Source organism: Aquila chrysaetos, chromosome Z, assembly GCF_900496995.4.
Source record: "Aquila chrysaetos chrysaetos chromosome Z, bAquChr1.4, whole genome shotgun sequence".
Taxonomy (NCBI): domain Eukaryota; kingdom Metazoa; phylum Chordata; class Aves; order Accipitriformes; family Accipitridae; genus Aquila; species Aquila chrysaetos.
The window spans coordinates 78,015,979-78,040,905 of NC_044030.1; the positions used below are offsets into that span (position 1 = coordinate 78,015,979).

The 24,927-nt window shown below is 49.3% G+C and overlaps 1 protein-coding gene across 1 annotated transcript in view; it reads right to left on the minus strand.

The window, feature by feature from the left end:
• UBAP1 (ubiquitin associated protein 1) overlaps nt 1–24,927 on the minus strand; it is a 64,018-nt gene that overhangs the window by 19,425 nt on the left and 19,666 nt on the right. The window contains 1 exon segment of the mRNA XM_030003970.2: nt 18,748–18,788. Coding sequence (XP_029859830.1) covers nt 18,748–18,781 — 34 coding nt within the window. The 5' untranslated portion in view covers nt 18,782–18,788.

Sequence of the window (24,927 nt, forward strand, 5' to 3'; positions counted from 1 at the left end):
AAAAGGGGGAAAAGATGGAAAACAGGACAGCAGGCACCGTGGCTACCCCAACCCCGGCAACAGGCAACCGTGGCTACCCCACCCCGGCAACAGGCACTGTGGCTACCCCAACCCCGGCAACAGGCACCGTGGCTACCCCAACCCCGACAGCAGGCACCGTGGCTACCCCTACCCCGGCAACAGTCACCGTGGCTACCCCTACCCCGGTGACAGATACTGCAGCTAAACCAGAGAACCAACCTGTGCCGGTATCAGTCGCCCCTGTACGGAAAAAGAAACACACAAAGAAATCAGTTCGCTCAGTGAGAGATGAAGGTGAACCAGGGTCATCACGAGAACAGGAGGAAGAGGCAGAACCTGGAATAATCACCCGATCTCTATCCCTGAGTGAGTTGCGTGACATGCGAAAAGATTTTAGCCGCCACCCAGGTGAGCACATTGTTTACCTGGCTGCTCCGATGCTGGGATAATGGGGCTAGTAGTGTGGAATTAGAGGGTAGGAAGCCAAGCAGTTGGGATCTCTGTCTAGGAAGGGGGGCATCGACAGGCGATTGGGAGAAAAACACAAGTCCTCAGCCTCTGGAGGCGACTTCTGTTAGGTGTAAAGGAAAGATACCCCTTCAAGGATGAAGTTACATGTCACCAAGGCAAGTGGACCACCATGGAGAGAGGTATCCAGTACCTGAGGGAATTAGCCGTGCTGGAGGTGATTTATAATGATCCAGAAATGCGCAGTCACCCATAGACCCAGATGAAGTCCAATGCACACAACCCATGTGGCGGAAGTTTCTACGAAGTGCACCACCAACCTATGCCAACTCATTGGCAGTAATGTCCTGGAAAGAAGGCCATGGACAAAACGGTGGATGAATTGGGCTGTCCAACTCCGGCAATACGAAGGAAGTATCTCTTCCTCCCTACGGGCCTGTGTCTCGGCTGTAGAGGAATTGTCCCGAGAGTTCCAGCAATTCAAAGTGGATATGTCCTCCTCCCCACCTGTACAGGCCCGCATCGCAGCTATTAGGAGTAGAGCATTCCTCTGCCCAAGAGAGAGGAGAGAGAAAGTACACACGACGGGCTAACCTGTGGTTTTACCCGCGTGACCATGGAGAGGACAGGAGGAAGTGGGATGGAAAACCTACCTCAGTCCTGGATGCAGGGGTACGGGAGTTGCGAGAAAAAGCAACCAGAAAAGAGGATTCTTCTTGGAAAACTGCTGCTCCAGTTTCCTGTGAGGAGTCCCCCAGATTGCAGTAGATGGGCTGATCACATTTCTGATCCTCTTGAAGGGACCTTCTGATTCACGTGTGCGAAAAGTGAGTAACGAATATTCTAACCAGGATTAGAGGGGCCCTGCCTCCAGCCAGGTGGAGGAGAGGGACAAACCGAGTCTACTGGACAGTGTGGATTCGATGGCCTGGCACATCAGACCCACAGGAATATAAGGCTCTAGTAGACACTGGTGCACAATGCACCCTAATGCCATCAAGTTATAAAGGGGCAGAACCCATCTGTATCTCTGGTGTGACAGGGGGATCCCAAGAGCTAACCGTATTGGAAGCTGAAATGAGTCTAACCGGGAATGACTGGCATAAACACCCCATTGCAACTGGCCCAGAGGCCCCATGCATCCTTGGTATAGATTATCTCAGGAGGGGATATTTCAAGGACCCAAAAGGGTACCGTTGGGCTTTTGGTATAGCTGCATTGGAGACGGAGGAGATTGAACAGCTGTCTACCCTGCCTGGTCTCTCTCAAGACCCTTCGGTTGTGGGGTTGCTGAAGGTTGAAGAACAACAGGTGCCAATCGCTACCACGACGGTGCACCGGCGGCAATATCGCACCAACCGAGATTCCCTGATCCCCATCCATAAGCTGATTTGCCAACTGGAGAGCCAAGGAGTGATCAGCAAGACTCACTCACCCTTTAATAGTCCCATATGGCCCGTACGGAAATCTAATGGGGAATGGAGACTAACAGTAGATTATCGTGGGCTGAATGAAGTCACGCCACCGCTGAGCGCTGCTGTGCCAGATATGTTAGAGCTTCAATATGAACTGGAATCAAAGGCAGCTAAGTGGTATGCCACAATTGACATTGCTAATGCATTTTTTTCCATCCCTTTGGCAGCAGAGTGCAGGCCACAGTTTGCCTTTACTTGGAGGGGTGTCCAGTACACCTGGAATCGACTGCCCCAGGGGTGGAAACACAGCCCCACCATTTGCCATGGACTGATCCAGGCTGCACTGGAAAAAGGTGAAGCTCCAGAGCACCTGCAATACATTGATGACATCATCGTATGGGGCAACACGGCAGAAGAAGTTTTTGAGAAAGGGAAGAAAATAATCCAAATCCTTTTGAAGGCTGGTTTTGCCATAAAGAAAGTAAGGTCAAGGGACCTGCACAGGAGATCCAGTTCTTAGGAGTAAAATGGCAAGACGGGCGTCGTCAGATCCCTATGGATGTGATCAACAAAATAGCAGCTATGTCCCCACCGACTAATAAAAAGGAAACACAAGCTTTCTTAGGTGTTGTGGGCTTTTGGAGAATGCATATTCCAAATTACAGTCAAATTGTAAGTCCTCTCTACCAAGTTACCCGGAAGAAGAATGATTTTAAATGGGGGCCTGAGCAACGACAAGCTTTTGAACAAATTAAGAGGGAGATTGTTCATGCAGTAGCTCTTGGGCCAGTCCGGGCAGGACAAGATGTTATAAACGTGGTCTACACTGCAGCTGGGGAGAATGGCCCTACCTGGAGCCTCTGGCAGAAAGCACCTGCGGAGACCCGAGGTCGACCCCTGGGGTTTTGGAGTCGGGGATACAGAGGATCCGAGGCTCGCTATACTCCAACTGAAAAAGAGATACTGGCAGCATATGAGGAGTTCGAGCCGCCTCAGAAGTGGTTGGTACTGAAACACAGCTCCTCTTAGCACCCCGACTGCCAGTGCTGGGCTGGATGTTCAAAGGGAAGGTCTCCTCTACACATCATGCAACTGATGCCACGTGGAGTAAGTGGGCCGCACTGATCACACAATGGGCTCGCATAGGAAACCCCAGTCGCCCAGGAATTGTGGAAGTGATCATGGACTGGCCAGAAGGCAAAAATTTGGAATGTCGCCAGAGGAGGAGGTGACACGGGCTGAAGAGGCCCCGCTGTATAATAAACTGCCAGAAAATGAGAGGCAATATGCTCTGTTCACTGATGGGTCCTGTCGCATTGTGGGAAAACATCGGAGGTGGAAGGCTGCTGTATGGAGTCCTACACGACTAGTCGCAGAAACTGCTGAAGGAGAAGGTGAATCGAGTCAGTTTGCAGAGGTGAAAGCCATCCAGCTAGCGTTAGACATTGCTGAAAGAGAGAAAATGGCCAGTGCTCTATCTCTATACCGACTCATGGATGGTGGCAAATGCCCGATGGGGGTGGCTACAGCAATGGAAGAAGAGCAATTGGCAGCGCAGAGGTAAATCCATCTGGGCTGCCGCACTGTGGCAAGATATTGCTGTTCGGATAGAGAAGCTAGTGGTAAAAGTACGCCACGTAGATGCTCATGTACCCAAGAGTCGGGCCACTGAAGAACATCAAAACAACCAGCAGGCAGATCAGGCCGCCAAGATTGAAGTGTCTCAGGTGGACCTGGACTGGCAACGTAGGGGTGAGCTATTTATGGCTCAGTGGGCCCATGATACCTCGGGCCATCAGGGAAGAGATGCGACATACAGATGGGCTCGCGATCGAGGGGTGGACTTAACCATGGACACTATCGCACAGGTTATCCATGAATGTGAAACATGTGCTGCAATTAAGCAAGCCAAGCGACTGAAACCCCTGTCGTATGGAGGGCGATGGCTGAAATATAAACAGTGGGAGGCCTGGCAGATTGACTATATCACACTCCCACGAACCCGCCAAGGCAAGTGCCATGTGCTTACAATGGTGGAAGCAACCACTGGATGGCTGGAAACATATCCTGTGTCCCACGCCACTGCCCACAACACTATCCTGGGCCTTGAAGAGAAGTCTTATGGCAACACGGCACCCCAGAAAGAATCGAGTCAGACAAACGGGACTCACTTCCGAACAACCTCATAAGACACCTGGGCCAAAGAACATGGCATTGAGCGGGTATATCACATCCCTTATCACGCACCAGCCTCTGGAAAATCGAACGATACAATGGACTGCTGAAAACTACATTGAGAGCAATGGGGGGGTGGAACTTTCAAACACTGGCATACACATTAACAAAAGCCACCTGGTTAGTTAATACTAGAGGATCCACCAATGGGGCGGGCCCCGCCCAACCAAGACTTCCACATACTGTAGAAGGGGATAAAGTTCCTGTAGTGCACATGAGGAGTATGTTAGGAAAGACAGTCTGGGTTAGTCCTCCCTCACGCAGAGACAAACCCATCCAAGGGGTGGGCTTTTGCTCAGGGACCTGGGTACACCTGGTGGGTGATGCAGAAGGATGGGGAAGTTCGATGTGTACCTCAGGGAGATTTGATTTGGGAGAGAATAGCCAGTGAACTAGGCTGTATGATATTTAACTGCTAAATAACCTGCCAATGTATGTCATTGTATCTATAGTGTCTATATGCCGTATCAAGGGTATTACTGTAAGAATTACCCAAATGACTGAAGGATGGACTTTGAAAACTGAGCCAAGAACAACAGTGATAGAACTTGAACTGGCGCCCAGCAATTTCCTCAAGATCAACATCTTCGACCTGCAGACCAAGGGTGTGGGTTGCATCAAATGTACCAGCCAGAAGTTCCAGAGACAGCATACAACAACCCAACACCTCACACCATCTCTCTTATCCTGAAGAAGTGTTACAACAGATGGAGCCCCAAAGTCATGGACTAAATAAAATTGATGGACACATTGGAGGGATAACCCATTGACTAAGGGAATAGTATTTGTATGTGTGTGTGTGTGGGGGTGGGTCCATATACATATATATCTATATATAAGACAAGGAAAGTGGTAGTGGTTGATTGGAAAATGTAAGATCTGGGCATGATGTAAATGGTATAGAATAAGGGGTGGATAATGTCCTGGGTTCAGCTGGGATAGAGCTAATTTTTACAGGAACCTGGGAGGTGGGGGGGCATAGCCGGGGCAGCTGACCTGAACTAGCCAAGGAGCTATTCCATACCATGTGACATCATGCTCAGTATATACATGGGGAGTGGGCCGGGGGGAGGGTGCTCCTGCTCTCGACTTTCGGTGGGGGAAGTGACGGAGCGTCGGGTCCCGGTTGGTGAGCAGTTGCACTGTGCATCACTCTTTTCTGTATACTCTTTCATTAGTACCGTCGTTGTTGTTGTAACTTTTTTTGCGTTGTCCCAGTAAACTGCCCTTATCCCAACCCTCGAGGTTCCAGGTTTTTTTTCTTTTCTCTCCTCCGTCTCCCCCCTATCCCACCGGAGGGGGGCGGGAGGAGTGAGCGAGCGGCTGCGTGGTCCTTTGTTACCGGCTGGGCTGAAACCACGACAGTCCTTTTTGGCGCCCAACGTGGGGCACGAAGGGGTTGAGATAACGACAGATCTGGCTAGAGCGTGTTGAAACAAATTTGTCATACGCATTCCTTATATTAGATAAATAGATGTTAGTCACAATGTTGATTAATTTGTTTACATGGTGGCGTTTTGTAAGTCCTTATATGCTCTATGTATTGCCTGTAGTTACGTTTCTCACCTCTGGGAGAGTGATTGGGATTATCATTTTGCTGTACTGGGCAATGTCGACTTGTGAAATGATTACATCACTGGTCATGAGATTAAGCTGGTATCTGTATGAGGCAGTGATATCATTTCCATTACTTTGGGCACCTTCTATCGGATTTTATTGGTAATTACAGCCAATCCATGGGGGAGTTAGGGGGGGATACTTCCCCCCATCCGTTCGCCTGCCTTTTCTCCTTCCGACTAATTACAACAGCTTTTGAGAACTTGAAGATCCTTGGGATGCACAAGCCAGTGTGCTGTTAGTGCTATGCCTCCTGAATATGTTTCAGCTCTTGTTTAGGGCTACAAAAAGGCTCTTTAAGAGTACCACCCCAGAGATCTGCCCCAAAGCTGGATATTCATGGTTGGCACGGCATGTGGGAGGATATGGGCAGGTATCTAGAGAACTTCTCACCCCCAGTGGCCTTGGAAGTTCACGCCCGAACAACTACAGAACCCTCATGAAGTGGTAGAATATTTGAAAGAAAAATGCTGTGGCTTATTCCAAAGATGTACAACTCGCTGCACTGTGCTGGGCCCTGGCCAGTATCTACCAAACACTGCTTGATATTAGGCAGCAACCCTCAGGGAGAAAAGGGGGAAAAGATGGAAAACAGGGACAGCAGGCACCGTGGCTACCCCAACCCCGGCAACAGGCACCGTGGCTACCCCAACCCCGGCAACAGCACTGTGGCTACCCCAACCCCGGCAACAGGCAACCGTGGCTACCACCAACCCCGACAGCAGGCACCGTGGCTACCCCTACCCCGGCAACAGGCACCGTGGCTACCCCTACCCCCGGTGACAGATACTGCAGCTAAACCAGAGAACCAACCTGTGCCGGTATCAGTCGCCCCTGTACGGAAAAAAGAAAACACACAAAGAAATCAGTTCGCTCAGTGAGAGATGAAGATGAACCAGGGTCATCACGAGAACAGGAGGAAGAGGCAGAACCTGAAATAATCACCCGCTCTCTATCCCTGAGTGAGTTGCACGACATGCGAAAAGATTTTGGCCGCCACCCAGGTGAGCACATTGTTACCTGGCTGCTCCGATGCTGGGATAATGGGGCTAGTAGTGTGGAATTAGAGGGTAAGGAAGCCAAGCAGTTGGGATCTCTGTCTAGGGAAGGGGGCATCGACAAGGCGATTGGGAGAAAAAACACAAGTCCTCAGCCTCTGGAGGCGACTTCTGTTAGGTGTAAAGGAAAGATACCCCTTCAAGGATGAAGTTACATGTCACCAAGGCAAGTGGACCACCATGGAGAGAGGTATCCAGTACCTGAGGGGAATTAGCCGTGCTGGAGGTGATTTATAATGATCCAGAAAATGCGCAGTCACCCATAGACCCAGATGAAGTCCAATGCACACAACCCATGTGGTGGAAGTTTCTGTGAAGTGCACCACCAACCTATGCCAACTCATTGGCAGTAATGTCCTGGAAAGAAGGCCATGGACAAACGGTGGATGAATTGGCTGTCCAACTCCGGCAATACGAAGGAAGTCTCTCTTCCTCCCTACGGGCCTGTGTCTCGGCTGTAGAGGAATTGTCCCGAGAGTTCCAGCAATTCAAAGTGGATATGTCCTCCTCCCCACCTGTACAGGCCCGCATCGCAGCTATTAGGAGTAGAGCATTCCTCTGCCCAAGAGAGAGGAGAGAGAAAGTACACACAACGGGCTAACCTGTGGTTTTACCCGCGTGACCATGGAGAGGACATGAGGAAGTGGGATGGAAAACCTACCTCAGTCCTGGATGCAGGGGTACGGGAGTTGCGAGAAAAAGCAACCAGAAAAGAGGATTCTTCTTGGAAAACTGCTGCTCCAGTTTCCTGTGAGGAGTCCCCCAGATGCAGTAGATGGGCTGATCACATTTCTGATCCTCTTGAAGGGACTTCTGATTCACGTGTGCGAAAAGTGAGTAACGAATATTCTAAACCAGGATTAGAGGGGCCCTGCCTCCAGCCAGGTGGAGGAGAGGGACAACCGAGTCTACTGGACAGTGTGGATTCGATGGCCTGGCACATCAGACCCACAGGAATATAAGGCTCTAGTAGACACTGGTGCACAATGCACCCTAATGCCATCAAGTTATAAAGGGGCAGAACCCATCTGTATCTCTGGTGTGACAGGGGGATCCCAAGAGCTAACCGTATTGGAAGCTGAAATGAGTCTAACCGGGAATGACTGGCATAAACACCCCATTGCAACTGGCCCAGAGGCCCCATGCATCCTTGGTATAGATTATCTCAGGAGGGGATATTTCAAGGACCCAAAAGGGTACCGTTGGGCTTTTGGTATAGCTGCATTGGAGACGGAGGAGATTGAACAGCTGTCTACCCTGCCTGGTCTCTCTCAAGACCCTTCGGTTGTGGGGTTGCTGAAGGTTGAAGAACAACAGGTGCCAATCGCTACCACGACGGTGCACCGGCGGCAATATCGCACCAACCGAGATTCCCTGATCCCCATCCATAAGCTGATTTGCCAATTGGAGAGCCAAGGAGTGATCAGCAAGACTCACTCACCCTTTAATAGTCCCATATGGCCCGTACGGAAATCTAATGGGGAATGGAGACTAACAGTAGATTATCGTGGGCTGAATGAAGTCACGCCACCGCTGAGCGCTGCTGTGCCAGATATGTTAGAGCTTCAATATGAACTGGAATCAAAGGCAGCTAAGTGGTATGCCACAATTGACATTGCTAATGCATTTTTTTCCATCCCTTTGGCAGCAGAGTGCAGGCCACAGTTTGCCTTTACTTGGAGGGGTGTCCAGTACACCTGGAATCGACTGCCCCAGGGGTGGAAACACAGCCCCACTATTTGCCATGGACTGATCCAGGCTGCACTGGAAAAAGGTGAAGCTCCAGAGCACCTGCAATACATTGATGACATCATCGTATGGGGCAACACGGCAGAAGAAAGTTTTTGAGAAAGGGAAGAAAATAATCCAAATCCTTTTGAAGGCTGGTTTTGCCATAAAAGAAAGTAAGGTCAAGGGACCTGCACAGGAGATCCAGTTCTTAGGAGTAAAATGGCAAGACGGGCGTCGTCAGATCCCTATGGATGTGATCAACAAAATAGCAGCTATGTCCCCACCGACTAATAAAAAGGAAACACAAGCTTTCTTAGGTGTTGTGGGCTTTTGGAGAATGCATATTCCAAATTACAGTCAATTGTAAGTCCTCTCTACCAAGTTACCCGGAAGAAGAATGATTTTAAATGGGGGCCTGAGCAACGACAAGCTTTTGAACAAATTAAGAGGGAGATTGTTCATCGCAGTAGCTCTTGGGCCAGTCCGGGCAGGACAAGATGTTATAAACGTGGTCTACACTGCAGCTGGGGAGAATGGCCCTACCTGGAGCCTCTGGCAGAAAGCAACCTGGGGAGACCCGAGGTCGACCCCTGGGGTTTTGGAGTCGGGGATACAGAGGATCCGAGGCTCGCTATACTCCAACTGAAAAAGAGATACTGGCAGCATATGAAGGAGTTCGAGCCGCCTCAGAAGTGGTTGGTACTGAAACACAGCTCCTCTTAGCACCCCGACTGCCAGTGCTGGGCTGGATGTTCAAAGGGAAGGTCTCCTCTACACATCATGCAACTGATGCCACGTGGAGTAAGTGGGCCGCACTGATCACACAACGGGCTCGCATAGGAAACCCCAGTCGCCCAGGAATTGTGGAAGTGATCATGGACTGGCCAGAAGGCAAAAATTTTGGAATGTCGCCAGAGGAGGAGGTGACACGGGCTGAAGAGGCCCCGCTGTATAATAAACTGCCAGAAAATGAGAGGCAATATGCTCTGTTCACTGATGGGTCCTGTCGCATTGTGGGAAAACATCGGAGGTGGAAGGCTGCTGTATGGAGTCCTACACGACTAGTCGCAGAAACTGCTGAAGGAGAAGGGTGAATCGAGTCAGTTTGCAGAGGTGAAAGCCATCCAGCTAGCGTTAGACATTGCTGAAAGAGAGAAATGGCCAGTGCTCTATCTCTATACCGACTCATGGATGGTGGCAAATGCCCGATGGGGGTGGCTACAGCAATGGAAGAAGAGCAATTGGCAGCGCAGAGGTAAATCCATCTGGGCTGCCGCACTGTGGCAAGATATTGCTGTTCGGATAGAGAAGCTAGTGGTAAAAGTACGCCACGTAGATGCTCATGTACCCAAGAGTCAGGCCACTGAAGAACATCAAAATAACCAGCAGGCAGATCAGGCCGCCAAGATTGAAGTGTCTCAGGTGGACCTGGACTGGCAACGTAGGGGTGAGCTATTTATGGCTCAGTGGGCCCATGATACCTCGGGCCATCAGGGAAGAGATGCGACATACAGATGGGCTCGCGATCGAGGGGTGGGACTTAACCATGGACACTATCGCACAGGTTATCCATGAATGTGAAACATGTGCTGCAATTAAGCAAGCCAAGCGACTGAAACCCCTGTCGTATGGAGGGCGATGGCTGAAATATAAACAGTGGGAGGCCTGGCAGATTGACTATATCACACTCCCACGAAACCCGCCAAGGCAAGTGCCATGTGCTTACAATGGTGGAAGCAACCACTGGATGGCTGGAAACATATCCTGTGTCCCACGCCACTGCCCACAACACTATCCTGGGCCTTGAAGAGAAAGTCTTATGGCAACACGGCACCCCAGAAAGAATCGAGTCAGACAACGGGACTCACTTCCGAAACAACCTCATAAGACACCTGGGCCAAAGAACATGGCATTGAGCGGTATATCACATCCCTTATCACGCACCAGCCTCTGGAAAAATCGAACGATACAATGGACTGCTGAAAACTACATTGAGAGCAATGGGGGGTGGAACTTTCAAACACTGGCATACACATTTAACAAAAGCCACCTGGTTAGTTAATACTAGAGGATCCACCAATGGGGCGGGCCCCGCCCAACCAAGACTTCCACATACTGTAGAAGGGGATAAGTTCCTGTAGTGCACATGAGGAGTATGTTAGGAAAGACAGTCTGGGTTAGTCCTCCCTCACGCAGAGACAAACCCATCCAAGGGGTTGGCTTTTTGCTCAGGGACCTGGGTACACCTGGTGGGTGATGCAGAAGGATGGGGAAGTTCGATGTGTACCTCAGGGAGATTTGATTTTGGGAGAGAATAGCCAGTGAACTAGGCTGTATGATATTTAACTGCTAAATAACCTGCCAATGTATGTCATTGTATCTATAGTGTCTATATGCCGTATCAAGGGTATTACTGTAAGAATTACCCAAATGACTGAAGGATGGACTTTGAAACTGAGCCAAGAACAACAGTGATAGAACTTGAACTGGCGCCCAGCAATTTCCTCAAGATCAACATCTTCGACCTGCAGACCAAGGGTGTGGGTTGCATCAAATGTACCAGCCAGAAGTTCCAGAGACAGCATACAACAACCCAACACCTCACACCATCTCTCTTATCCTGAAGAAGTGTTACAACAGATGGAGCCCCAAAGTCATGGACTAAATAAAATTGATGGACACATTGGAGGGATAACCCATTGACTAAGGGAATAGTATTTGTATGTGTGTGTGTGTGGGGGTGGGTCCATATACATATATATCTATATATAAGACAAGGAAAGTGGTAGTGGTTGATTGGAAAATGTAAGATCTGGGCATGATGTAAATGGTATAGAATAAGGGGTGGATAATGTCCTGGGTTCAGCTGGGATAGAGCTAATTTTTACAGGAACCTGGGAGGTGGGGGGGGCATAGCCGGGGCAGCTGACCTGAACTAGCCAAGGAGCTATTCCATACCATGTGACATCATGCTCAGTATATACATGGGGAGTGGGCCGGGGGGAGGGTGCTCCTGCTCTCGACTTTCGGTGGGGGAAGTGACGGAGCGTCGGGTCCCGGGTGGTGAGCAGTTGCACTGTGCATCACTCTTTTCTGTATACTCTTTCATTAGTACCGTCGTTGTTGTTGTAACTTTTTTTGCGTTGTCCCAGTAAACTGCCCTTATCCCAACCCTCGAGGTTCCAGGTTTTTTTTCTTTTCTCTCCTCCGTCTCCCCCCTATCCCACCGGAGGGGGGCGGGAGGAGTGAGCGAGCGGCTGCGTGGTCCTTTGTTACCGGCTGGGCTGAAACCACGACAGTCCTTTTTGGCGCCCAACGTGGGGCACGAAGGGTTGAGATAACGACAGATCTGGCTAGAGCGTGTTGAAACAAATTTGTCATACGCATTCCTTATATTAGATAAATAGATGTTAGTCACAATGTTGATTAATTTGTTTACATGGTGGCGTTTTGTAAGTCCTTATATGCTCTATGTATTGCCTGTAGTTACGTTTCTCACCTCTGGGAGAGTGATTGGGATTATCATTTTGCTGTACTGGGCAATGTCGACTTGTGAAATGATTACATCACTGGTCATGAGATTAAGCTGGTATCTGTATGAGGCAGTGATATCATTTCCATACTTTGGGCACCTTCTATCGGATTTTATTGGTAATTACAGCCAATCCATGGGGGAGTTAGGGGGGGATACTTCCCCCCGTCCGTTCGCCTGCCTTTTCTCCTTCCGACTAATTACAACAGCTTTTGAGAACTTTGAAGATCCTTGGGATGCACAAGCCAGTGTGCTGTTAGTGCTATGCCTCCTGAATATGTTTCAGCTCTTGTTTAGGGCTACAAAAAGGCTCTTTAAGAGTACCACCCAGAGATCTGCCCCAAAGCTGGATATTCATGGGTGGCACGGCATGTGGGAGGATATGGGCAGGTATCTAGAGAACTTCTCACCCCCAGTGGCTTGGAAGTTCACGCCCGAACAACTACAGAACCCTCATGAAGTGGTAGAATATTTGAAAGAAAAATGCTGTGGCTATTCCAAAGATGTACAACTCGCTGCACTGTGCTGGGCCCTGGCCAGTATCTACCAAACACTGCTTGATATTAGGCAGCACCCTCAGGGAGAAAAGGGGGAAAAGATGGAAAACAGGACAGCAGGCACCGTGGCTACCCCAACCCCGGCAACAGGCACCGTGGCTACCCCAACCCCGGCAACAGGCACTGTGGCTACCCCAACCCCGGCAACAGGCACCGTGGCTACCCCAACCCCGACAGCAGGCACCGTGGCTACCCCTACCCCGGCAACAGTCACCGTGGCTACCCCTACCCCGGTGACAGATACTGCAGCTAAACCAGAGAACCAACCTGTGCCGGTATCAGTCGCCCCTGTACGGAAAAAGAAACACACAAAGAAATCAGTTCGCTCAGTGAGAGATGAAGATGAACCAGGGTCATCACGAGAACAGGAGGAAGAGGCAGAACCTGAAATAATCACCCCGCTCTCTATCCCTGAGTGAGTTGCGTGACATGCAAAAGATTTTAGCCGCCACCCAGGTGAGCACATTGTTACCTGGCTGCTCCGATGCTGGGATAATGGGGCTAGTAGTGTGGAATTAGAGGGTAAGGAAGCCAAGCAGTTGGGATCTCTGTCTAGGGAAGGGGGCATCGACAAGGCGATTGGGAGAAAAACACAAGTCCTCAGCCTCTGGAGGCGACTTCTGTTAGGTGTAAAGGAAAGATACCCCTTCAAGGATGAAGTTACATGTCACCAAGGCAAGTGGACCACCATGGAGAGAGGTATCCAGTACCTGAGGGAATTAGCCATGCTGGAGGTGATTTATAATGATCCAGAAAATGCGCAGTCACCCATAGACCCAGATGAAGTCCAATGCACACAACCCATGTGGTGGAAGTTTCTGTGAAGTGCACCACCAACCTATGCCAACTCATTGGCAGTAATGTCCTGGAAAGAAGGCCATGGACAAACGGTGGATGAATTGGCTGTCCAACTCCGGCAATACGAAGGAAGTCTCTCTTCCTCCCTACGGGCCTGTGTCTCGGCTGTAGAGGAATTGTCCCGAGAGTTCCAGCAATTCAAAGTGGATATGTCCTCCTCCCCACCTGTACAGGCCCGCATCGCAGCTATTAGGAGTAGAGCATTCCTCTGCCCAAGAGAGAGGAGAGAGAAAGTACACACGACGGGCTAACCTGTGGTTTTACCCGCGTGACCATGGAGAGGACATGAGGAAGTGGGATGGAAAACCTACCTCAGTCCTGGATGCAGGGGTACGGGAGTTGCGAGAAAAAGCAACCAGAAAAGAGGATTCTTCTTGGAAAACTGCTGCTCCAGTTTCCTGTGAGGAGTCCCCCAGATGCAGTAGATGGGCTGATCACATTTCTGATCCTCTTGAAGGGACTTCTGATTCACGTGTGCGAAAAGTGAGTAACGAATATTCTAACCAGGATTAGAGGGGCCCTGCCTCCAGCCAGGTGGAGGAGAGGGACGACCGAGTCTACTGGACAGTGTGGATTCGATGGCCTGGCACATCAGACCCACAGGAATATAAGGCTCTAGTAGACACTGGTGCACAATGCACCCTAATGCCATCAAGTTATAAAGGGGCAGAACCCATCTGTATCTCTGGTGTGACAGGGGGATCCCAAGAGCTAACCGTATTGGAAGCTGAAATGAGTCTAACCGGGAATGACTGGCATAAACACCCCATTGCAACTGGCCCAGAGGCCCCATGCATCCTTGGTATAGATTATCTCAGGAGGGGATATTTCAAGGACCCAAAAGGGTACCGTTGGCTTTTGGTATAGCTGCATTGGAGACGGAGGAGATTGAACAGCTGTCTACCCTGCCTGGTCTCTCTCAAGACCCTTCGGTTGTGGGGTTGCTGAAGGTTGAAGAACAACAGGTGCCAATCGCTACCACGACGGTGCACCGGCGGCAATATCGCACCAACCGAGATTCCCTGATCCCCATCCATAAGCTGATTTGCCAATTGGAGAGCCAAGGAGTGATCAGCAAGACTCACTCACCCTTTAATAGTCCCATATGGCCCGTACGGAAATCTAATGGGGAATGGAGACTAACAGTAGATTATCGTGGGCTGAATGAAGTCACGCCACCCGCTGAGCGCTGCTGTGCCAGATATGTTAGAGCTTCAATATGAACTGGAATCAAAGGCAGCTAAGTGGTATGCCACAATTGACATTGCTAATGCATTTTTTTCCATCCCTTTGGCAGCAGAGTGCAGGCCACAGTTTGCCTTTACTTGGAGGGGTGTCCAGTACACCTGGAATCGACTGCCCCAGGGGTGGAAACACAGCCCCACTATTTGCCATGGACTGATCCAGGCTGCACTGGAAAAAGGTGAAGCTCCAGAGCACCTGCAATACATTGATGACATCATCGTATGGGGCAACACGGCAGAAGAAGTTTTTGAGAAAGGGAAGAAAATAATCCAAATCCTTTTGAAGGCTGGTTTTGCCATAAAAGAAAGTAAGGTCAAGGGACCTGCACAGGAGATCCAGTTCTTAGGAGTAAAATGGCAAGACGGGCGTCGTCAGATCCCTATGGATGTGATCAACAAAATAGCAGCTATGTCCCCACCGACTAATAAAAAGGAAACACAAGCTTTCTTAGGTGTTGTGGGCTTTTGGAGAATGCATATTCCAAATTACAGTCAAATTGTAAGTCCTCTCTACCAAGTTACCCGGAAGAAGAATGATTTTAAATGGGGGGCCTGAGCAACGACAAGCTTTTGAACAAATTAAGAGGGAGATTGTTCATGCAGTAGCTCTTGGGCCAGTCCGGGCAGGACAAGATGTTATAAACGTGGTCTACACTGCAGCTGGGGAGAATGGCCCTACCTGGAGCCTCTGGCAGAAAGCACCTGGGGAGACCCGAGGTCGACCCCTGGGGTTTTGGAGTCGGGGATACAGAGGATCCGAGGCTCGCTATACTCCAACTGAAAAAGAGATACTGGCAGCATATGAAGGAGTTCGAGCCGCCTCAGAAGTGGTTGGTACTGAAACACAGCTCCTCTTAGCACCCCGACTGCCAGTGCTGGGCTGGATGTTCAAAGGGAAGGTCTCCTCTACACATCATGCAACTGATGCCACGTGGAGTAAGTGGGGCCGCACTGATCACACAACGGGCTCGCATAGGAAACCCCAGTCGCCCAGGAATTGTGGAAGTGATCATGGACTGGCCAGAAGGCAAAAATTTTGGAATGTCGCCAGAGGAGGAGGTGACACGGGCTGAAGAGGCCCCGCTGTATAATAAACTGCCAGAAAATGAGAGGCAATATGCTCTGTTCACTGATGGGTCCTGTCGCATTGTGGGAAAACATCGGAGGTGGAAGGCTGCTGTATGGAGTCCTACACGACTAGTCGCAGAAACTGCTGAAGGAGAAGGTGAATCGAGTCAGTTTGCAGAGGTGAAAGCCATCCAGCTAGCGTTAGACATTGCTGAAAGAGAGAAATGGCCAGTGCTCTATCTCTATACCGACTCATGGATGGTGGCAAATGCCCGATGGGGGTGGCTACAGCAATGGAAGAAGAGCAATTGGCAGCGCAGAGGTAAATCCATCTGGGCTGCCGCACTGTGGCAAGATATTGCTGTTCGGATAGAGAAGCTAGTGGTAAAAGTACGCCACGTAGATGCTCATGTACCCAAGAGTCAGGCCACTGAAGAACATCAAAATAACCAGCAGGCAGATCAGGCCGCCAAGATTGAAGTGTCTCAGGTGGACCTGGACTGGCAACGTAGGGGTGAGCTATTTATGGCTCAGTGGGCCCATGATACCTCGGGCCATCAGGGAAGAGATGCGACATACAGATGGGCTCGCGATCGAGGGGTGGACTTAACCATGGACACTATCGCACAGGTTATCCATGAATGTGAAACATGTGCTGCAATTAAGCAAGCCAAGCGACTGAAACCCCTGTCGTATGGAGGGCGATGGCTGAAATATAAACAGTGGGAGGCCTGGCAGATTGACTATATCACACTCCCACGAACCCGCCAAGGCAAGTGCCATGTGCTTACAATGGTGGAAGCAACCACTGGATGGCTGGAAACATATCCTGTGTCCCACGCCACTGCCCACAACACTATCCTGGGCCTTGAAGAGAAAGTCTTATGGCAACACGGTACCCCAGAAAGAATCGAGTCAGACAACGGGACTCACTTCCGAAACAACCTCATAAGACACCTGGGCCAAAGAACATGGCATTGAGCGGGTATATCACATCCCTTATCACGCACCAGCCTCCGGAAAAATCGAACGATACAATGGACTGCTGAAAACTACATTGAGAGCAATGGGGGGTGGAACTTTCAAACACTGGCATACACATTTAACAAAAGCCACCTGGTTAGTTAATACTAGAGGATCCACCAATGGGGCGGGCCCCGCCCAACCAAGACTTCCACATACTGTAGAAGGGGATAAAGTTCCTGTAGTGCACATGAGGAGTATGTTAGGAAAGACAGTCTGGGTTAGTCCTCCCTCACGCAGAGACAAACCCATCCAAGGGGTGGCTTTTGCTCAGGGACCTGGGTACACCTGGTGGGTGATGCAGAAGGATGGGGAAGTTCGATGTGTACCTCAGGGAGATTTGATTTTGGGAGAGAATAGCCAGTGAACTAGGCTGTATGATATTTAACTGCTAAATAACCTGCCAATGTATGTCATTGTATCTATAGTGTCTATATGCCGTATCAAGGGTATTACTGTAAGAATTACCCAAATGACTGAAGGATGGACTTTGAAACTGAGCCAAGAACAACAGTGATAGAACTTGAACTGGCGCCCAGCAATTTCCTCAAGATCAACATCTTCGACCTGCAGACCAAGGGTGTGGGTTGCATCAAATGTACCAGCCAGAAGTTCCAGAGACAGCATACAACAACCCAACACCTCACACCATCTCTCTTATCCTGAAGAAGTGTTACAACAGATGGAGCCTCAAAGTCATGGACTAAATAAAATTGATGGACACATTGGAGGGATAACCCATTGACTAAGGGAATAGTATTTGTATGTGTGTGTGTGTGTGGGGGGGTCCATATACATATATATCTATATATAAGACAAGGAAAGTGGTAGTGGTTGATTGGAAAATGTAAGATCTGGGCATGATGTAAATGGTATAGAATAAGGGGTGGATAATGTCCTGGGTTCAGCTGGGATAGAGCTAATTTTTACAGGAACCTGGGAGGTGGGGGGGCATAGCCGGGGCAGCTGACCTGAACTAGCCAAGGAGCTATTCCATACCATGTGACATCATGCTCAGTATATACATGGGGAGTGGGCCGGGGGGAGGGTGCTCCTGCTCTCGACTTTCGGTGGGGGAAGTGACGGAGCGTCGGGTCCCGGGTGGTGAGCAGTTGCACTGTGCATCACTCTTTTCTGTATACTCTTTCATTAGTACCGTCGTTGTTGTTGTAACTTTTTTTGCGTTGTCCCAGTAAACTGCCCTTATCCCAACCCTCGAGGTTCCAGGTTTTTTTTCTTTTCTCTCCTCCGTCTCCCCCCCTATCCCACCGGAGGGGGGCGGGAGGAGTGAGCGAGCGGCTGCGTGGTCCTTTGTTACCGGCTGGGCTGAAACCACGACACACAGAAATATTATTCCTCTCAAATCACACCCCATTTTCTAAAAGATAAGCACATATACAGGCAAATAATTTTTATGATAACAGTAATCTGCACGACACTATGCATCTTAAATGTAGAAGATACTATCTTCTTCACTTGCCTTAGGAAAAAAATTACTGCTGAGCAAAAAGCAAGCATAGCTCAATGATCTATTAAAAGCTTGACTTTCAATCCAACTTCTCGTGTAAATTCCATAAAAAGGGGCTACAGATGTAGTGTCTGCTTCAGCAAACATCAGATCAGTATCACAATTACAGTTGAGCTTTGATTTTGAAGAAGGAAGTGGGGGAAGGGAAAGGTATTATTCTGCCGTGAAGGAGTAGGGAACAGTCACAGGCTGAATTTCAGTCTAACCAGAGAACAGGCATAGCATCAGCAAGCAACTATGCAAGAAGGAAGCCAAGACACACCATTCCTAACAAAAAACTACTCAGAGACTAAACAGATTAGTCTCTATGGACTGTCTAGGCTGGGACATTGGTCAGAAGCAATAATATGATTCATCCCATTAAAAAGACAAGAATGCCAAATTTCACTTACCATGAGAGTCGGATCCCAACTTCTTAGAAGCCATTTAGAACCTGAAAAACATTTTAAAACAGCTTTATACATGTAGCACAGCATAAATCTACGCAGTTCTACAGAGTCTTATCTCTAGATTACGGGACAGGTTGCAGACACTTGCTGCTTATCCTGTTCCCAAGATAGATAAGCAAACTTATTTTATAGCTCTGAGAATTGACTGAGCAGACAAATAACTTAGCCCAAAGCTTGACAATCTAAATGGCAAAATAAGAACAAAAAAAAAAAAGAAAAAAACAGCCAGGATGCAGCCAGGTTGATCAGGAAGGCAGAGTTCCAGATGACAGCACTCAGAGGCCGCTCTGTCCCAGCCCCATGGAGCACACCCTGCCTCCCTTGGCATTAAGAATAGCTCTTCCTACTGGAAATACCACGCTGATCCTCTTCAGCTTAATCCCTGCTGCTTTAAAAAGGGATCCTGTCATACTGGTGTCCTGGGTTCAGCTGGGATAGAGTTAATTTTCACAGGAACCTGGGAGGGGGCACAGCCGGGACAGCTGACCTAAAGTAGCCAAGGAGCTATTCCATACCATGTGACATCATGCTCAGTATATAAATGGGGAGCGGGCTGGGGGGTCTCTTGGTTTTCGGTGGGGGAGGTGGTGGAGCATTGGGTTCTGGGTGGTGAGCAGTTGCACTGTGCATCACTTGTTTTGTATATTCTTTTATTAGCATCGTTGTTGATGTTGTAACTTCTCCTTTTGTGTTGTCCCAGTAAATTGTCCTTATCTCAACCCACGAGGTTCTGGTTGTTTTTTTTCTTTTTTTCCTCCTTTCTGATTCTCCTCCCCATCCCACCAGAGGGGGGCAGGGAGGAGTGAGCGAGCGGCTGCGTGGTCCTTTGTTACCAGCTGGGCTGAAACCAGGACAGTCCTTTTTGGCACCCAACGTAGGGCACGAAGGGTTGAGATAATGACAGATCTGGCCAGAGCGTGTTAAAACAAATTTGTTACACGCATTTCTTATATTAGTTAAATAGATGCTAGTCACAATGTTGGTTCATTTGTTCACATGGTGGCGTTTTGTAAGTTCTTATATGCTCTGTGTATTGCCTGTGTTTATGTTTATCTCCTCTGGGAGGGGGATCGGGATTATCATTTTGCTATACTGGGCAATGTCGACTTATGAAATGATTACATCACTGGTCATGAGGTTAAGAGGTTATCTGTATGTAGCAGTGATATAATTTCCATACGTCGGGCGCCTTCTATCGGATTTTATTGGTAATTGCACACAATCCATGGGGAAGTTAGGGGGGGATACTTCCCCCATCCGTTCACCTCCCTTCTCTCCTTCCAGCTAATTACAACAGCTTTTGAGAATTTTAAATATCCTTGGGATGCGCAACACCGCATGCTGTTAGTGCTATGTCTCCTGAATATGTTTCAGCTCTTGTTTAGGGCTACAAAAACGCTTTTTAAGAATACGACCCAGAGATCTGTCCCAAAGCTGGATATTCATGGGTGGCACGGCATGTGGGAGGATATGGGCAGGTATCTAGAGAACTTCTCACCTCCAGTGCCTTGGAACTTCACTCCTGAACAACTACAGAACCCTCATGAAGTGGTAGAATATTTGAAAGGAAAATACTGTGGCTATTCCAGAGACACACAACTTACTGCACTGTGCTGGGCCCTGGCCAGTATCTACCAAACACTGCTTGATATTAGGCAGCACCCTCAGGGGAAAGAGAGGGAAAATAGAGCGACAGGCACCGTGGTTACCCTAACCCGGGTGACAGGCACTGCAGCTAAACCAGAGAACCAACCTGTGCCAGTATCAGTCGCCCCTGTACAGAAGAAGGAAACACACAAAGAAATCAGTTCGCTCAGTGAGAGATGAAGATGAACCAGGGTCATCACGAGAACAGGAGGAAGAGGCAGAACCTGAAATAATCACCCGCTCTCTATCCCTGAGTGAGTTGCACGACATGCGAAAAGATTTTGGCCGCCACCCAGGTGAGCACATTGTTACCTGGCTGCTCCAATGCTGGGATAATGGGGCCAGTAGTTTGGAATTAGAGGGTAAGGAAGCCAAGCAGTTGGGATCCCTGTCTAGCGAAAGGGGCATTGACAAGGTGATTGGGAGAAAAACACAAGTCCTCAGCCTCTGGAGGCGACTTCTGTCAGGTGTAAAGGAAAGATACCCCTTCAAGGATGAAGTTACATGTCACCAAGGCAAGTGGACCACCATGGAGAGAGGTATCCAGTACCTGAGGGAATTAGCCGTGCTGGAGGTGATTTATAATGATCCAGAAAATGCGCAGTCACCCATAGACCCAGATGAAGTCCAATGCACACAACCCATGTGGTGGAAGTTTCTGTGAAGTGCACCACCAACCTATGCCAACTCATTGGCAGTAATGTCCTGGAAAGAAGGCCATGGACAAACGGTGGATGAATTGGCTGTCCAACTCCGGCAATACGAAGGAAGTCTCTCTTCCACCCTACAGGCCTGTGTCTCAGCTATAGAGGAATTGTCCTGGGAGTTCCAGCAATTCAAAGTGGATATGTCCTCCTCCCCACCTGTACAGGCCCACAGCGCAGCTATTGGGAGTAAGCATTCCTCCTCTGCCCAAGAGAGAGGAGATAGAAAGTACAAACGACTGGCTAACCTGTGGTTTTACCTGCATGACCATGGAGAGGACATGAGGAAGTGGGATGAAGAACTACCTCAGTCCTAGATGCACGGGTACAGGAGTTGCAAGAAAAAGCAATCAGAAAAGAGGATTCTTCTTGGAAAAATGCCGCTCCAGTTTCCTGTGAGGAGTCCCCCAGATGCAGTAGATGGGCTGATCACATTTCTGATCCTCTTGAAGGGACTTCTGATTCACGTGTGCGAAAAGTGAGTAACGAATATTCTAACCAGGATTAGAGGGGCCCTGCCTCCAGCCAGGTGGAGGAAAGGGACAACCGAGTCTACTGGACAGTGTGGATTCGATGGCCTGGCACATCAGACCCACAGGAATATAAGGCTCTAGTAGACACTGGTGCACAATGCACCCTAATGCCATCAAGTTATAAAGGGGCAGAACCCATCTGTATCTCTGGTGTGACAGGGGGATCCCAAGAGCTAACCTTATTGGAAGCTGAAGTGAGTCGACCCGGGAATGGGTGGCATAAACACCCCATTGCAACTGGCCCAGAGGCCCCATGCATCCTTGGCATCTTAGGAGGGGGTATTTCAAGGACCTAAAGGGGTACCATTGGGCCTTTGGTATAGCTGTACTGGAGATGGAGGAAACTGAACAGCTGTCCGCCTTGCCCGGCCTCTCTGAGTACCCTTTGGTTGTGGGGTTGCTGTGGCTTGAAAAACAACAGGTGCCAACTGCTACCATGATGGTGCACTGGCAGCAGTATCGCACCAACCGAGACTCCCTGATCCCCATCCATAAGCTGATTTGCCAATTGGAGAGCCAAGGAGTGATCAGCAAGACTCACTCACCCTTTAATAGTCCCATATGGCCCGTGTGGAAATCTAATGGGGAATGGAGACTAACAGTAGATTATGGTGGGCTGAATGAAGTCATGCCACCGCTGAGCACTGCTGTGCCAAATATGTTAGAGCTTCAATATGAACTGGAATCAAAGGCAGCTAAATGGTATGCCACAATTGACATTGCTAATGCATTTTTCTCAATCCCTTGAGCAGCAGAGTGCAGGCCACAGTTTGCTTTCACTTGGAGGGGCGTCCAGTACACCTGGAATCAACTGCCCTAGGGGTGGATACACAGCCCCACTATTTGCCATGGACTGATCCAGGCTGCACTGGAAAAAGGTGAAGCTCCAGAGCACCTGCAATACATTGATGACATCATCGTATGGGGCAACACGGCAGAAGAAGTTTTTGAGAAAGGGAAGAAAATAATCCAAATCCTTTTGAAGGCTGGTTTTGCCATAAAAGAAAGTAAGGTCAAGGGACCTGCACAGGAGATCCAGTTCTTAGGAGTAAAATGGCAAGACGGGCGTCGTCAGATCCCTATGGATGTGATCAACAAAATAGCAGCTATGTCCCCACCGACTAATAAAAAGGAAACACAAGCTTTCTTAGGTGTTGTGGGCTTTTGGAGAATGCATATTCCAAATTACAGTCAAATTGTAAGCCCTCTCTACCAAGTTTCCCAGAAGAAGAATGATTTTAAATGGGGGCCTGAACAATGACAAGCCTTTGAACAAATTAAGAGGGAGATTGTTCATGCAGTAGCTCTTGGGCCAGTCTGGGCAGGACAAGATGTTAAAAATGTGCTCTATACTGCAGCTGGGGAGAATGGACCTACCTGGACCCTCTAGCAGAAAGCACCTGGGGAGACCCGAGGCCGACCCCTGGGGTTTTGGAGTCAGGGATACAGAGGATCCAAGGCCCGCTATACTCCAACTGAAAAAGAGATACTGGCAGCATATGAAGGAATTCGAGCTGCCTCAGAAGTGGCTGGTACTGCAACACAGCTCCTCTTAGCACCCCGACTGCCAGTGCTGGGCTGGATGTTCAAAGGGAAAGTCTCCTCTACACATCATGCAACTGATGCCACGTGGAGTAAGTGGGCCGCACTGATCACACAACGAGCTCGCATGGGAAACCCCGATCGTCCAGCGTTACAGATGCACGCATAACCAAATCCAACAGGTGTTAAAACTCAGATTTATTCTTCCGTAAAAAGTTAGTTAGAAGTCCAGTAACATTTTATAAACCACAGGCTCAATGATGTAAAGAGAATATATACTACACAGCCAACTCAAGAATCCCCAAGATTTAAAGTGATGGCTCCAAAATGCATGCATCACTCACCTAAAAGCTGAGGGCTCTCTCCCTCGAGGAGTTACCTCGGGCGGTGATCTGACCCAAGGGGGAGTCCCCGACTGCAGACCCGCTGCTCTGAGGAGGACTGACTCCAACATGTCCTCTGGCGGGACCCTGTTTATACCCCTGTCGAATCTGACCTGTGGTCATCTTAATCCCTATTGGCCAAGAAGGTCACCTCAGTGTACCAGGCACATCTCGATCGGCCAGTTCAAATTTCAACCTGTGGCCTCGGGGGTTTAGGGGTTTTTTTTCCTTCCCCTTCTCCCTGCCTGGAGAAGTTTCATTTCCTGCTGGTGGGATGGGGGAAGTGTACTGCCACACCCAGGAATTTTGGAAGTGATCATGGACTGGCCAGAAGGCAAAGATTTTGGAATGTCACCAGAGGAGGAGGTGGCACGTGCTGAAGAGGCCCCACTGTATAATAAACTGCCAGAAAATGAGAGGCAATATGCTCTGTTCACTAATGGGTCCTTTTGCATCGTGGGAAAACATCGGAGGTGGAAGGCTGCTGCATGGCGTCCTACATGACAAATCGCAGAAACTGCTGAAGGAGAAGGTGAACCAAGTCAATTTGCAGAAGTGAAAGCCATCCAGCTAGCTTTACACATTGCTGAAAGGGAGAACTGGCCAGTGCTCTATCTCTACACTGACTCATGGATGGTGGCAACTGCCCGATGGGGGTGGCTACAGCAATGGAAGAAGAGCAACTGGCAGTGCAGAGGTAAATCCATCTGGGCTGCCGCACTGTGGCAAGATATTGCTGTTTGGATAGAGAAGCTAGTGGTAAAAGTACGCCATGTAGATGCTCATGTACCCAAGAGTTGGGCCACTGAAGAACATCAAAACAACCAGCAGGCAGATCAGGCCACCAAGACTGAAATGTCTCAGGTGGATCTGGACTGGCAACGTAGGGGTGAGCTATTTATAGCTTGGTGGGCCCATGATACCTCAAGTCATCAGGGAAGAGATGCAACATATAGATGGGCTCGTGATCAAGGGGTGGACTTAACCATGGACACTATCGCACAGGTTATCCATGAATGTGAAATATGTGCTGCAATTAAGCAAGCCAAGCGGCTAAAACCCCTGTCGTATGGAGGGCAATGGATGAAATATAAATATGGGGAGGCCTGGCAGATTGACTATATCACACTCCCACGAACCCGCCAAGGCAAGCGCCATGTGCTTACAATGGTGGAAACAACCACTGGATGGCTGGAAACATATCCTGTGTCCCACGCCACTGCCCACAACACTATCCTGGGCCTTGAAGAGAAAGTCTTATGGCAACACGGTACCCCAGAAAGAATCGAGTCAGACAACGGGACTCACTTCCGA